This window comes from Aulonocara stuartgranti, assembly GCF_965226115.1.
Source record: "Aulonocara stuartgranti genome assembly, chromosome: 20".
In the NCBI taxonomy this organism is placed as follows: domain Eukaryota; kingdom Metazoa; phylum Chordata; class Actinopteri; order Cichliformes; family Cichlidae; genus Aulonocara; species Aulonocara stuartgranti.
In genome coordinates, this window is record NC_138956.1 from 7,789,841 (window position 1) to 7,806,431 (window position 16,591).

Consider the following 16,591-nt stretch of genomic DNA (forward strand, 5'->3'; position numbering starts at 1 on the left):
GAATGAGTTTGAAACCACTATCATAAAACCTTAAAAGAAAATGACTTGGATATTTATAAAGCCCGGGGAGTTCAATGAATACTTCATAAATACTTTTTTAGTTTAGTTTGTCATGTAACATCTTTATATAACATAGTGTTTTGGGGGGAAGATGACACACTTTTATTCAAATGTTCTTTCACGTGTGTTAAAACACATCTAAACTGACAAACCTTGCTGGGAGTAGAGTCTACTGACTTATTCTGCAGTCTGTCGAAGTTTCATTGTTTTTAGTTGTTCTCAAACTGTGGGACTGTGTGACTATGCCCCACTAACCGGGCATAGAGCCACTCGACAACCTCAAAAAATGAGGTAACGGCCAAAGTGTTACCAGTCTATGAACTATATGGGGCTGTTTCAGAAGCTAGATTATCTTAATGGGTCACAGGTCACATATGAGTGCAGTAAATTTAAATGGGGCCATGATTATCAGTGTACAGCATCCCCGCTTCTTTTAACAACAGTTTTCCTCTTTGCCTCAGATCTTTGGCCCAGTGTTTCCATGCCTTCTTCTTTGCATCACAGAGCTATTACCTGCATTTGTGGGTGTCTGAGGAACCAAAGATCTTTTCTCATCATCTACAGTATATAATAACATCAAAACATGGAAAAACCTCTGTGTGGAAGGGACAAACCAGAAAATCAATATTTGATGATGATGTTGATGATGAGATATTCAAAGCCTTTGCAATTTTATGCTGAGGACCATTATTCTGAAATTGTTCCACCATTTCAAATTGAGTCACCCCTGCCCTGTCCCAACCTGTTTGGAACTGGCATTTTTTTTTAGTATATTTTCAAAACGTTCAAAAGAGATGATGAACATAAGAAAAATCTGTGTAGTTTTAACATTATGTGTCAGTTTGACCACATTCACTGACTTTACTATGGCTACATATAAATAAAAAAGTTAATAGCAAAGCTTTAAAAGTCCTTGTAAGGACAAAACTATAGCACTTTCATTGTTAGAAACCAAGAGACTTGACTGTCTATATATTTAACTTTTTTAATATATTTAACTTGGATTTGCAGTTAACTGATGAGTTTTTATAACTGATTCCCATGGACTGAATTTGAGCTTCTGTCGGCTGACTGACAAGAAGCGATTCCTCATGTTTCAAAGTGGGTTTTTTTTAAATAAGGAATATATTTACTCATACAGTAAACAGACTGTAGTCAACAGCATTTATGAAGGTGTTATAAAATACACAACTGACATATCTGGCAAGTGTCTTTATGACTCTGCGTCATGGCACTTTCATAATAATCATTACAGCAATTTTTGCCCACTTAAGATATCTTTATGGAACTGTGATGTTGTATTTGTTGCACTTTCTGCTGCCCTCTTGGCCACATCTCTCTTGAAAAATACATTTTTTAATGCTGCTGATACACTAAGGATATATAAAAGTCACCTGAGCAAAAATGGATTGCAACGTGTACCTTGTGACATCGATGTTCTTTCAGGCTCAAAATGACTTGATATCATTCGTGAGAGATATGTTTGACAGATTATAGCCCAGCAAGCCATGTACAAGAGTTGTGTTGCGCTAAAAATATCTACCCCTAATTAAACGAAATGATTTTATTGGCCTACAATCTGTGATAGATGCTTACAAAACAAATGAGTTTTAAAACACAGTTTATTTAACAGTGCGTGCGCAGAAATTACACATGAGAAAACAAACAAACAAAAACCCACACAGAAAAATCGGAAATCCCTTTTTGGCACCCCTAGTACGCATGCTTTACATGACGCTAAAGTTAGGGTTCATGTACTCATGTAACCACATACGTGAAGTATCTATAACAATGTGACCGCTGTTTCACCTTTTTTCTTGACAAATAACTTTGGAAGGTTAAAAAACATATCAGTCTTACATTATTTTATATCTTACATACCTTATTTTGAAACCACACAGCAATTTCCGGAAATTTTGCTATTTGCGCACACGCACACGCACGCAGGGTCGCTGAAAGTTTGCGCCCTTGCACCGCCTTGTTATTTTAAGCTCGCTAACATTTCATCAATGATTCACTCTGTGGAGTCCTGCCCACGTCCCCTCATGACGTGTGAAAAGCAGATGCGCTGACCTGAGATCAGCCTCAAGCTGCCACTGTGACTGCGCTCTGTTTGGAGTCCTGTCAGTGTGAAGCGCGCAGAGCACGGATCACCTCATCCTTCACACAGGTGAGCTGATCATTTCTGACCTATTCTGCGTGATTTATTCCTCGGGTCATTTTCTATATCCGGGGTAATAATAACAGGTGCACAGATAGTGTGGAGCGTCACTGTGGTGCTCATCATTATTGCACAGGTCTGCTTGTAAAACTTGCTAACAACCTCAGCCTGCTGGATATTTAGACACGTCCATATGTGATCTGTGTGATCGATCAGGGTTACTGATGATACTGTACTGATAGCCCCGTTAGGAAGTCTCTACATGTTGTCTTTAGTCCCAACTCTCACTCAGATCACTGACTTGTAGCTGAGCGTTTCCCTTCTTTAAAGGAAAGTCACAGTTTTCTAAGAAGGCTCTGTAATAGGTTTTTATTCTTGTATGATTCAGTTTTCTATCCAGCTTTTAGTTTTGCGAACACGAGTCTTTCTGTGAGTTAGTTTCTGGTTTGCTCTGAGGATTAATCTCTGAACAGAGTTGTAGTTTTGCTGAGTGTAGCTTTAGTGGCAGATTAAGAGGTTATCATAACTGTCAATGTGCATCATTTTAACCTCCTGTCACGTCCTTACCAAATGTGTCATTATTAAATAATGCATTAAGTTCGCTGTTATAGCCAAACTGCAGTCTATTTATTCACTTTTTTTGGGTTACATTTAAATGAACAATAGAGTGCTTTCTTCATATCAATCTTAATGTGGAAACACACTCTTAAAGTTAAAATTTGGCAAACTGGACACTTTTTAACAGCTAAAATTTTGAGCTGGATGTGGATCAGGCCAATTGGAAAACTTTTGGGTCGAACTCCGGCTCGTCCACTCTGCATGTCGAAATGTTCGAGTGCGTTAATGTTAGTAAAAGCACCGTGTGAATGTGTGTGATCAAGTTTAAAGACTTGTGGTAAGAAGCTTTTTTTAGTGCTCAAACTGACTAGAAAGGCATTATGTAAGTGACAGTCTGTGTCTATGAGAGTTCTTCATTAGTTGTAGATTATTTAATGTAGCATAAAATCGTTATTTTTGGGGTGTGAAACTGCACGGATTCGGTTACTAACTGGCCTTAAAATATTATTATATACAAACTACAATAAATGCATCTGCACAAATGTAATGTGACATTCAGCACCTCATTTGCCTATAAATAGATAAACAGGCCTAGGGTTCCTAGGAAAAGCATGACCTCAGATCAATGGGACTTTTGTTTTATGTGTGTGTGTTTAGATGGATGTGCTTGTGTGTGTGTGTGTGTGAGTGAGAGAGATCTTGGTCATCCCATATGTTTTGACAGATATGAAAAAAGACACAACAATATTTAGCATATAAACATGTTCACCGACACGCTACACGCACACACACACACACACACACACACACACACACACACACACACACACACACACACAGGGTCATGTTTCCATCACTTTAGAGGACATCGCACCGACTTTCAATAACTTTCTGAAAACTTGCCATAACCTCTAGTTTACGAAACATAACCCTCACCCTAATGTTAAGAGTAAAATTTACAGATTTTATTTTTGCGTCTCCTAACGCTGTAAAAATGTGTTCCCTTCATAACATTAGTAATGCAAGCACACACACAGACACACACTACACAAACACGAGGCCCATCACAGTCTTTCTGTTGTTCCAGCATCCTCTTCAGTACAAACCAGAACTACCAGCTCCTCTTGATCCTCAGGCTGTTGTCACATGAGGTGAGTTAACACCTGCGCAGGTTACGGAGGTTAGATGACCACGTTCCTCTGAGTCAGAGCAGATGAGTAGATTTTTTTTTACCTATAAATATTGAATATGTTTTACCCCTACAAAAGCTGCTGAGCCCACTGAATGTGAATATTTCTCCTCTCCTAGCAGGTCTGTCAAACACTGATGGGAGTGGAGTATAGTAACCATGGCACACTGTAATGTGAGTGTAATTTTATCATGATGCTTTTATTTTACTCTGTTGGGTGAAAGGGAAACGCGCCTGCAGTCCAGTCCTGCTTTGTTTAGCAGATGTCTAATGAGTGAACTGATATCGACATCTGGAGTGTCTTTGGCTTTCATGTCGCGTCGTATTTGATCAGGTCACACTGAATCAATATTTTAGAGATTCAGCACATGATCTCTAGCAGTGCCATTTGTTTGATGTGATCACTTAGGACGAGACAAATCTATGCATTTGTTGTGTTGCTCTTAACCTTTGATGGGTTTCCCTGTTTAAATGAGGCAAACCTCACGTATGTCTTTTCCTCTGGTTCTGGATTTTTAATTTCCAGAGTAGATTTTCACAAAATCCTAATCCACATAATTTAAACCTGAATAGATCAGACTTGAATAGACTGCTATTTAAAAGAGCGCAAGACCCAAGTGTCAATCTTCCTCTTTACTATAACTTTCGGCTGCTCCCTTTACCGCAGTCTCACCCCATCCCTAGCATTCTCCCCTGTCTCACCAACCCTCTGCATATCCTTCCTCAATGCATGCATGAGCCTCCTCTGTGGTCTTCCTCTTTTCCTCCTGCTCATCAGCTCCACTTAATCCTTAATCTGATATACCCACTATCCCTCCTATGCACATGTCCAGAGTCAGCCTTGCCTCTCTAACTTTGTTTTCACACCACTGAACCTGAGCTTTCCTTCTGATCTACTCATTGTTAATTCTGTCCAGGAGTCCACAAGCCACAGTACTCCCAGTGCTGGTCCCAAGCCTGGGTAACTGGGGAGTGTTGCATCAGGAAGGGCATGAAATCTTGACCAGATCAAACATACGGCTTACAGAGAATTATATTTTCTCTTCTTTACTAAATGGTGGTGCATAATGTTGAACATATCTTGATCCTTTTACATTTTTCTGGTATTTCAGTGTTCATATACAAAATCATCAAAAAGACCTGAAAATTGTAGTGTCTGGGCTTAAGATCAGCTCCGTTACGAGTCTGATCCTAATGCTTTGGATGTAGTTCTGTCTGACCATTTTTGTGTCTTCTTTGATGGTCACCCCAGTCCACCAAGCCACATTCAAAACTATTAGAAAGAGGAATTTCAATGAAAACACTAGTACTTTATTTATGCAAACCATTGGTATGATGTAATAGTGCAATAGCAGAGTCTGTGGATGACCAGCTCAAGCAGTAACTCTAACATTCTCAGGGTTCTTGACAACATTGCACCTGTCAAGGTTAACACTGTTTCTGGTAAACAGAAAGCACTGTGGAAAAATGTTATAATGGTAGCAGATCAAAAGAGAAACTACAAGAAAACTGAGCAGAAGCAGTCTTCAGACTGACAATGACATTTTTAATCAGTGTCTGTATCTACATCTTTGAGTTAATCCTACTTTACTAACATTATTAATGAAAACACCTGAAATACTCAGACTCTGTTTGCTGCTGTAGACAAACTAACAAGCCCTCCAGCACTGCCACTTCAAGAGTTTGTCTCAACCAAAAAGTGCAATAAGTTTTTTCAAGAACAAAATTCATACCAGAGAAAATATGTATTATACTCAATAATTAGCAGTAATTTAACGATGTCTGGCAGCACAGTGGTTAGCACTGTTGCCTCACTGCAAGAAGGACTATGGGTTTGAATCCAGCATCTCTGTGTGGAGTGTTGCACGTTCTCCTTGTGTCTGTGTGGGTTCTCTTCAATTACTCCAGCTTCCTCCCACAGTCCAAAGACATGCTTTGAGTGGGGGTTAGGTTAAGTGGTAAAAAATCTACCCGTAGGTGTGAATATGAGTGTGAGCGGTCGTCTATCTCTCTGTGTTAGCCCTGCGACAGACTAGCAACCTGTCGAGGGTGTACCCCGCCTCTCAACCTGAGTTGGATAAGCGGAAGAATTTGGATGGATTACAAAACTTTTTTTGTAATAACTGCTCTCTAGATACATCCCACAAGTTTCCTTAAAATACGTTTGAGCAGCTTTGCTCCTGAGCTCCTGAAAATTGTAAATTGCCCACACCTATTTTCGGCTCCCTGAACTGGCTTCCAGTAACATATAGAACTGAATTACAAGTATTACTGGTTGTTAATAAATCATTAAAAGGCTTGGGGCCCTAAATACATATCTGAGATGTTTAATGGATACAAACCCAGTAGATCCGGTCAGCTAGTGCACTGCACAGATCTTAAACTAAGCAGGATGAGCATTAAGCACCATAGCAGCTAAATGCACAGCTGCTATGGTGCTTAATGCCACAACCAGCTAGCCCCTTTATTCATGATTGCTTTTAACCAGCAGGTAGCTGTGCCAACATTGTGTTTGCTGTTTTTATTTTTAATATTACTACTGGGATCATTTCTGCCTTTTCTTCTCTTCGTTTCATCTTTTTGGTTTTAATTTGATCTTCTAAAGTTTTTTGAATGGCTCTGGTGTTTCAAAGGTGCTAGACATGACCTTACCTTGTCGAGATTTTACTGCGAACTCCTTAGTTTCTGTATTTTTCATTCGATAATCGAATACATCGTGACATGTATCCTTTTCCTGCTGCTGAAGCCTATTTATAAATCAATTGAATCAATCTTTTTTTTTTCCAGCTGCGGACACCACCTTCCTCTCCTCAAGATGATGTTAACCTGGGACCTTCAGCAAACCCAAAGTCAGTAACTCACTAACCAGCATGTAGCTCCACCTCCCCATTAACTTTCTTAATGTCAGATCGAAGCACCTCAAACAGAAACTTTAATTATCTACAGTCTGTATTTTATTAAGGAGATGTTGCTGTATGAGGAGAAACTCTTACCAGCATTATATCCACGATTTATATCCTGTTAGTAATAAAGTATCTCAGAAGTTATTATGTAATTTTAATACATTACCTTCTTGTTTCAGTGCCAGGCCCACTGACTTTGACTTCTTGGCTGTCATTGGCAAAGGGACCTTTGGAAAGGTAACACTGAAACAATTACTTATTTATAGATCCATCTTTCTGCTGTTTAATACATCTCCTGGCTTTTTTTCCTCTCGGTCATTTCCTTGTTCTACCTCCTTCAGTTCACTGAAGGAGGTGCAGCGGCTGCAGCGGCTCCTCGAGTAAATTTTTTCCTTTTTTATTAATAAATAACAAATCCAGTTGAAGGTATTAATGGTATTAATGCAAATGAATAAGGGTTTTACTGTGCTGACCTTGTGAGACAAGTGAGAGGGCGTTAGAAAGAAGGAGAGAGACTACATAGCGTGCGGTTGCTGACATTGCAGCGGGGGTCAGTGAGAGTCTACCTGCTGACTACTGTCTAATCGAAATGTGCTCCTTTCTTCATGAATCATTAACTGTACAATCCACTGAGGCCTCTTTCGGTCTCCTGAGCGTCGTCCAGTGGAACATAATAAATATGGACATTCAACTCCTAAAGATCTTAAAAAATAGGCGTTTTTGTGGCTTCATGTCCACCTCAGGCCTTTTTGCTCTTTGTGTCAACAAACTTATCATATTTCTCGGTATTATCTGGTTCCACAGACGACATATCTGTGCTGCGTGCGCTACTTTCATGTAATATCCTGAAAGCAGAATGCTGAGATGGTGGTGCAGACTGTTTGCTAAACAAGGCACTAACAAGTGAACCTCCATACAGGTCCTGCTTGCCAAGCATAAAGCCGACAGCAAATTCTACGCTGTCAAAGTCCTGCAGAAGAAAATCATCCTGAAGAAAAAAGAGGTGGGCTCTGCTGTCACTGTGTTAATGTGTTTTAAAGGTCCAGTAATCCGCGTTTAGTTGAAATGCATTTTGGAATTGTGTCAGGATAAGGTGGTGACGATGGAAAATAACTGTCCAAGGGTTCCCTCTGTGATAGTGAGGATCTTTGATAGTTGTTAGAGTTTTTACCTAGCAACAGGGTCTCAGGCTTATCTAATCTACAGCTCTGTACAAAGAACAGATTTTATTGCCTCCAGAAAAAAAAGCCAGGCCAGGTGTTTGTTAGACAGCATAATTGCTGATTAGACAAACTGATTGTTATTACTGACCATGCTCGCTGGCAACCTTCTTCCTCAGTCATCCCTTTTTGTCATAAAGTGACATTAAATGAAATAAAATAATGTAATGAAATAAACTTTTCATAGTGTGAAAGATAACTTGCACATCACTGATTTAATTACTTTAAAAAGGGGCTCAAATAATGTTTAATGAGTAATTAAAAAAAAAAGTACACATATTTCAACTGATTTCAGTTAGCAGCATGAAAAGAAGTCATTGATGTGCTTCTTTTGGTCCAGAAGCATGTGAGCGCAGTAACTCCAGGGCAAAAAACAATCACATTATTCATGCTTTTTTTTAGTATCTACATCATCACATTGGATTTTAATTTGGACTATCAAAATGTGATTAAAGTGCAAACTCTCGGGTTTTCAAAACCTTTACATTAACTGTTTATGAATTACAGCCATTTTTTAAATAAATTACACAGGATGTGTGTTAAACATGTTTCCTTTATTTTCCTTTTTCTTTGTATTATTTATGCATCATCACTGCAAATATATTCTGTGAATTATAAACAATATTTATTTATGTTCGTACGTGCATTTCAAATTTTATAGTGAAATAAAATGATTTAAGGCCTTTTTGTCAAAAAACATGGAGCAGAAAAGCTCCAGAACTTATTTTTCTCCTTTTCCCTCTTTAGCAAAAGAACATCATGGCAGAGAGAAACGTGCTGCTGAAGAGCCTCAAACACCCGTTTCTGGTTCGGCTTCACTACTCGTTTCAGACTGTAGAGAAGCTCTACTTTGTCCTGGACTATGTAAATGGCGGAGAGGTACATGCGCTAACATACATAAATAAATCGTTTCCACTTACATAGTTCATTAGACTTTGTCAGAAAGTGGCTTGGAGCGTGGTGAATATCAGAGTTTTCAGAGATTTCTTTTTAAAAAAGTACCTGGATCTTTTTTTTAAATAAAAATGTTTTGAGTTGTCTCTTAAATGAGCTGAATTTAACATTAAAGATTGTAGACTGTAGCTTCATGGTTTGTTGGACTGTTTCAATTAAAGGTGCTAAGTTAAAAAGCAATGACATTAGATGCTCTCTGTAATAAATAAGGTCACTGTCAACAAGACCGATGCCTTGCAGCCCGTATAGCGGTCGGATTCCAAAATCTGTTCAGTACACTTATGACACAAACTGTTTCCACTTGTACAGGATATATTAGTAATTTCCTGGGTGACAGGAAGCAATTAGATTTATTTGTTTACTGTAACAAGCATCATCAGTGTACGAAGTACTGCTGTCATCACAAACAATCTACCTCTAGCTTATTTTTGTTCTCTTTTGTGTAACTGCTACAAATTCGCTTTTTTCTTGCTAAAACAGTAAAGATTAGACAAAGTGCAGTACAACAGATGATTTCCACAAGCTTTCAATTCTTGCTAGTTTTATAGTGTTATCATAGTCAGCCTACAGGTACAAGAGTGAACCTTCCCGTCACTGAAACAAAAGCCCACAGATTAGAAAATGTCTTATCTAAAATCTTAACATATTTCCGTCTACTGATCAGATGGTTTTTATTTCACCTATTGTGCAAATTTGTCCACATTTGTAATGATGAAGCCTAAACTGAAACTGGTATGAGACATAGTTGATGTCATGTTGTTGTTTTCCTCTTGTTTGCTGTTGCAGCACTCAAAAAGCAAAGCAAGTCAAAACCTTTTTTATACCGAGCTTTTTCCTGAGACTTTGGAAGTGTCTCATCTCTCAATGCATTGAAAATTTTCAATATAATTTTATTTTCTTCTTTCCGCCCGTCTTTCTCTTTGTGTAGTTGTTCTTCCACTTGCAGAGAGAGCGGTGTTTCTCAGAACCCAGAGCGAGATTCTACACGGCTGAGGTAGCAAGCGCCATCGGCTACCTTCACTCTCTCAACATTGTTTACAGGTTAAAGAGACGCTCGAACGTTTATTGAAACCTATCGTTTATCAAAAATTGAAAATACAAAGTAATAATATGTTTTTGCACTGACGGTCTGATTTGTTCTTGTTCATTGTAGAGATCTGAAGCCAGAAAATATACTTTTAGACTGTCAGGTGAGTCAGGATCAGCCCATTTGCTTTAACACTTTAAAGGGGAAAAAGGCTTTATTTGTGTTTGTCACTCACTGTTTTGTGTGCGCAGGGCCATGTGGTGCTGACAGATTTTGGGCTGTGCAAGGAGGGTGTGGAGCCAGAGGCAACCACCTCGACTTTCTGTGGCACTCCAGAAGTGAGTAAAAAACTTTTTCAGTAAACGTTTACGAAGCATATTTTAAATTCACATTCACTGTCCACTTTATTAGTTACACATTGCTATTGTTGGGCTAGACACCTTTTTCTGCCCTCAGAACTGGCTTAAATCTCCATGGCATGCATTCAACATGGTGCTGGAAACATTACTCACATTGCTTGGTCTTTTTGTATATTTAATTTTTTGGCCTTTTTCAGCTTTATTTGATAGACACAGTGAAGAAAAGACAGGAAAGCAGAGGCACAGAAAGAGGGGGGGGGGGGGGGGGCATGCGGCAAAGGGCCGCGGGTCGGACAAGGGCCAGTCGCTCTCAGCCGCATGGCTGTGATGTGGTCGCCTGCTCAACACACTGAGCTAAACCTGCACCCTGACTTTGGTCTTTATTGACATGACTTGATCACATAGCTGCTGCTGATCTGTCGGCTGCACATCCATGATCCATGAATCTTCTTGTTCCACCACATCCCGAAAGCGCTCTACTGGTCTGAGATCTGGTGTCTGTGGAGGCCATTTGAATAGAGTGAACTCATTGTCATGTTCAAGAAACCAGTTTGAGATTATTTGGACTCTGACACATGCCTCACTATTTTGTTGGAAGCAGCCATCAGAAGATGACTACACACGTGGTCATAAAGGGATGGACATGGTGGGCAGCAATCCTCAGGCAGGCTGTGCTATTTAAACGATGCTCAGTTGCTACTAAGGTGTGCAAGGTGTGCCAGTAAAATATCCCCCACACCATTATACCACCAACAGCCTGAACCACTGATACAAGGCAGGATGGATTCATGTTTTCATGTTGTTTACAATCCAAATCAATTTGTCGCAAAAAAAAAAAAGGTTTTTCTGTGTAGGCTCAGTTTTACTAACAGGAGCAGGACCTGGTGGGTGTGGTCTTCTGCTACTGTAACCCATCAGCTTGAATGTGTTGTGTGTTCAGAGATGCTCTTTTGCGTAATTTGCTCGTAACAAGCGGTTATTGGACTCACCGTAGCCTTCCTCTGACCTCCAGCATCAACACAGCATTTTCACCCAGAGAGCTGCAGCTCATTGGATGTTTTGCATGAAAATCCCAGCAGATCAGCAGTTTCTGAAAGATCAGCCTGTCTGGCACCAACAACCATGTCAAGCCATTTAAATCACCTTTCTTCCCCATTCTGGTGCTCTGTTTGAATGTGAGCAGATCATGTGGACCATATCTACATGCCTAAAGGCAAAGAGTTACTGGTGGGCTGATAAGATCTTTGCATTAGCAAACAGTTGAACAGGTGGACCAGATAAAGAAGATTGCATTATATAAACACAAGCATGCAGACTATGGGTGAACAATAGTTTGTAGGAAGCAAATGTTCCCTGATAACCCAAAGTTTGGATCGTTTCATTTTTTTTTCTCTATCATGTGTCTAAAGTATTTGGCGCCAGAGATTCTTCGTAAGGAACCGTATGACAGGACAGTGGACTGGTGGTGCCTGGGAGCCGTGCTGTATGAGATGCTCTTCAGTCTGGTATGCGTATTTGTTTAGGGTTTATGGATTATGAGTTTTGGCAGTACTGTACTGTTGTTAATTTTTTACCAAGAAGTAGTCTTCCGCAAAAGTAAGACACATTATTTTGGTGGTACTCACAGAAAAAAGTAGTTAAAGGTTAAAACCATCCTCCTATATGTGGATCCAAATTTGACCTCAGTTTTTAGTAGACCTTGTCGTAAATGGTCAAAGAAAGGTTTTGGACAAGGTGTGTTTTGTTAAACATCTTAAAGACACAGACTGATTGAATTTTGAGTTACATTTTATGAGGAATTCTTTTCCCTTTGTCATTTACTGGGCACGCAGCCATGATGACTTCCTGGTAGAAACTGCTAACATTTTTTCTCTCGTTTCCCTTAAAAAGAAACTTGATATGTTACATATGAATGATATTTATTGCATCCCTTCTTTTCAGCCTCCTTTCTACAGCCGTGATATTGGTGAAATGTACGATGGGATCCTTCACAAACCGCTGATGCTGCCTCCGGGAAAGTCTGAGGCCGCCTGCTCTCTGCTGATGGGTCTTCTCCAGAAAGACCAGCACAGACGCCTGGGAGCCATCGCAGACTTTGTAAGTCTTTCGGTCTTTGCTCCATATTAAAACAGATGCTTTCCCAGACAGGATATAAGCCTAGTCTTAGAATAGGGATAACTGCAATAAATGTTGGCGCAAATAAAAGCTGGGTGTAGTCTTTATTTAAGAGTTTTGGATTTCTTTTAAAGAGAGCTCCACACCCAAGCCCTCTGATAACATTTACCTTGCATGTAGCAGCTATTGGCTTTGTTCTACATGATTCACTATATGTGTGATTTTGTTTTTATGAAAGGCATGAAAAAGTTAAGCATGTGAAGTTTTTTCTTTCTTTTATTTATAGTTAGAAATAAAGAACCACACTTTTTTCACTCCGATCAACTGGGACGACCTTTACCACAAGAGAATCACCCCTCCTTACAACCCTAATGTGGTGAGTTGCTGCTCCGCCTGCTCGTGTCTTTTCTGTGTGCCTGCCTCGTCATATGTGACTTTATTAACCACTTATCTCCACCTTAGCTGGTGTTCTGTTTTCTTTCCACTCACCACAAATGTTTCAGAGCGATCAGCCAGTAAAACCCTCTCAGATCTGTCCCTGAATCTCTTTATCCCATCTTATGTTATTATCTAGCTAAAGATTAATGCAAGGAAATCCCTCTGACCTTTTGCACTCTTAGTCATTATGTAGTTGAAACTCTTTTACTTGTTGCAAAGACTGGTGTGGCTTTGCTTCTCAATCACTCTACATATGAAATAGAAATATATTATACTTTATATCTTTAATGAAAATAAGGATCATTTATTGTGCTTCTAGGCTTTTTCAGTATATTGATGTCAACGAGTAAGCTGATCTGAATTTACTCACATGCATCATTTAATCGATTACTATTTAAACTTGGTTTTAACACCAGCTTTCAGAAGTTTCTCTAGATCAGTGTTCACTAGTTAGACTTAAGTTAGACAAATGGGCCTGTGCATCGCTGTATATTAGTTTTACATTTAGGACACCTTGTCATGCATTGTATATAATGCATATAATAGCAGTCATCCTTATTTACGCTTAAAATTGTTTCATCTTTCAGAGGGGCCCAGCTGACACTCAACATATTGATCCTGAGTTCACCAGAGAAATGGTTCCTAACTCAGTGAGTCAGACCCCAGAGTTCAATCCCAGCACCAGCTCCAGCAACGCCTTTAATGGGTTCTCCTTTGTCGGCACCGAGGACAGCTTTCTGTGACATCCGGACAGATGAATCGCAGCTAACTGTTTAAATGATTTTTTAGCGCAGAAATCTTGTTCATTATTATTAAAAGTTTTCTCACAAAGATAAGTGTTCCTCATGTAACACAGCAGGAATCCCACATGACATCGGTCATGTTTGACCGCTGCAGTGAAGCGAGTATGTAGCAGAAAGGGCAAGTCTGCAATGCAGACACTGTTCGAAATAAGTTCAAGTTCGAAATATGTAAAACGTCTTGTTTGGGGGGGTCCCGTGTTTAGGATATACACAAACAAGTTATGCAGTTGGAGTGTCCTTAAAATGTAACAAGAAGTGCCTTTATTTCAGTTATTTGTAGAGAAATGAAGAACACATGAGTCCGGATAAAGACAAAACTTCTTTTTCTTTGTATTTTTTTAAAGGCTTTAGCATATTGTACCTGCACAAAACACCATCTTTGTGTGTCTATATCAAGACTTAGCATTGTTGCTCACTGATCCTGTTTTTATAGAAAGTAGATCCTGATGAACATGTTTTTTTAAATTTAGCAACGGATAATAATCATGGAGTCCAGCACTGAGTTAAAACAGGGAATAATAAAAAAAAGAAAGAAAAAATACTACAAGAAGAAATTCATATATTTTTAAAAAAAAACTTTCTTACTCTTAACAGGTTAGATAGTAACAATTCTAGTGCAGTGTTTTGCTTTTTAACATCAGTTATCAGTGCACACTTGGCATGTTTTCCATCCATCCATCCATCGTCATCCGCTTTGTCCGGGGTCGGGTCGCGGGGGCAGCAGCCTAAGCAAAGGCATGTTTTCTTCATTTGTTTTTATCTTTTTGTCACACGGTGCTACTGATGATTCTATGCAGCATGTTTCTCCTTAAAGACCAAAAAAAGGATTAAAAAAAATCTTTGACCAAAGAAGGAGAAAAAAATGTTGAAAAGTAATACGAGCCATGCTATTCGCAGTGATAAAACAGTGAAGGTGGCATAGCTGGGTGCGAAACACTGGCTACTAGTTATTGCAGCGGTGATCATAGCTGCAAATGTACTAAATGTCCACACTGATTTGCTAATGATGCACTGATGCAGTACCTTTGACTAACTTCAGTCAGTCAGTCAGCTATGGCTCTGTGTGCACGATATAGTCGTTTATTATGAGGATTATACAGTAGTCATGATCAAAGTATTCATTTGTTCTTTTGTCTGTAGATATAAGTTTAGCTTCACTGGTTTATATAACAGGTTAAAAAAGTTGCCATGTCTTTGTGGAAATACGGTGTCGAGTACTGTAAATATACAGCAGCAGCTTTGCAGCAGGATTATTACAGTACTACTGTGATTATATCAGTGTAAACTGTGAAGTGCCTCTCTGACTTGGCTGTGAAGTTGGTGATGGCAGTTGTAGGTGATACAGTTAAAAATGTACAGTCAATAACATGTCCTTGCATTCTGTTTTTATAATTCTATTCATATACGCCTGAAGTCTTGTTTGTGTATGTATTCTGGTTTCTGAACATAGCACGCTGATATTTACCTCCTTAAAAACTTGTTAATCTTGTTCAATATTTCATCTTAACAAATGGTGTATCACATGCTTTACTGTGAAACCAAATACACTCATGTACCCGCATGATTTCTGGAGTGACAGCTGTCATTTTTTCCTCTAAATCTACAAATGGTCTATTGCTCGTAGGGGTCAAATTCTGGTCAGACCTTTAAAGTTGTAAAGCTGTGTGCCGAGCTGCCGCTCACCATCAGATCTTGTAAACACAGGAACTGCTGGGTCACGCTGCCAGCAGCGGCGCCATACGTGACCGAAACCAACATTAGCAAAAATCCACCTATGCGTGTTAATAACTCAAATATTTGCCAAAATATTTACGTGTTCTTTTGCTTGCATCGTTTAACGTGACCGAACTATGTTTTTGATCATTCACTTCAGTCGTCGACCAGCATGTAAAAATGTCAAGCTCTTCCTGGTGGTGACCTGCGACAGGGTTTATCTACTAAAGATTGAATCAGAGGTTAACGTGGGATTGAAGACTTTAAAAAAAGGTCAAAAGTAGAACAGACCTGTATAACAAATGAGGGATTCAGTGGACCAGAGTCTGTGATGCAATCAATCAGCAGTCATGGTCACCCTCCTTTAAAGCAACAGTTTCCTTACTGTAAGACAGTGATAGCTTCTTGTGCTGAATTTATGTTTTGGTGCGACTATGTTTCAACAAAACGTATTCATCCATAAAGAGATCCTAAAGGCAACCTCTAAATCCAGAAGCAGAAAACACACTCAGCAGGTAGTACTGAAGTTTTATACAGAAGACATTATTTTTTTAATAAACAGCTTGGATATGATTTGGAATTTTGCTATTTTTGAAGTCCGAATATAATAATTTCTGATTATCTTTCCATGCAATTAAATTTAAAAGCCCACATCTCTTACGTTTGGGATAGGTAAATACAATATTACTTCTACTTAGACATGAATAAAGACAAAGCACAGGTGAAAGTCATACAGACTGGAAGTTATTGTGCAACACGTTTGAAATGACATGCGCCACCACACAATTGCTTCAAAGTCCTTTTGGCACCACATTTTATTTTATTACATAAACATAACTCTGCTCAACTCGTCATCGATCCAATGATTCTCATTGGTTGATTGTTTTTGCCTGCTTTCTTTTTCAGTTGTGAGAGAGCAGTTATGACAGTGGAAAAACAAACAAACAAACAAACAAACTTGCAGTTGTTGAACTGAGGAGATGCAGATAGATTGGAGACATTTCTCACTTTGCAAAGCAGGAGAAGAAGATGGCTTTTACAGGCCTATAGCTTCTACCTAAGTGGACATGTCAAAATGTTTTCATTGGGAA

At 39.1% G+C, this 16,591-nt stretch overlaps 1 protein-coding gene across 2 annotated transcripts; it reads left to right on the plus strand.

The window, feature by feature from the left end:
* The first annotated feature begins 2,064 nt into the window (after window positions 1-2,064).
* Window positions 2,065-15,351, plus strand: sgk2a (serum/glucocorticoid regulated kinase 2a). 2 transcript variants are annotated; one of them, XM_082519623.1, is made up of 14 exons: window positions 2,065-2,230; window positions 3,867-3,930; window positions 4,091-4,142; window positions 6,756-6,817; window positions 7,051-7,108; window positions 7,791-7,874; window positions 8,839-8,970; window positions 9,974-10,086; window positions 10,199-10,235; window positions 10,324-10,410; window positions 11,841-11,936; window positions 12,373-12,528; window positions 12,833-12,922; window positions 13,572-15,351. In XM_082519623.1, the coding sequence occupies exons 3-14, from the start codon at window positions 4,128-4,130 to the stop codon at window positions 13,725-13,727; spliced, it is 1,086 nt and encodes a 361-aa protein (XP_082375749.1). In that variant the 5' UTR covers window positions 2,065-2,230; window positions 3,867-3,930; window positions 4,091-4,127; the 3' UTR covers window positions 13,728-15,351. The 2 variants fall into 2 exon arrangements, with proteins under 2 accessions (XP_082375749.1, XP_082375748.1); XM_082519622.1 differs by having other exon boundaries at window positions 2,067-2,230; window positions 4,088-4,142.
* The last annotated feature ends 1,240 nt before the right edge of the window (window positions 15,352-16,591 follow it).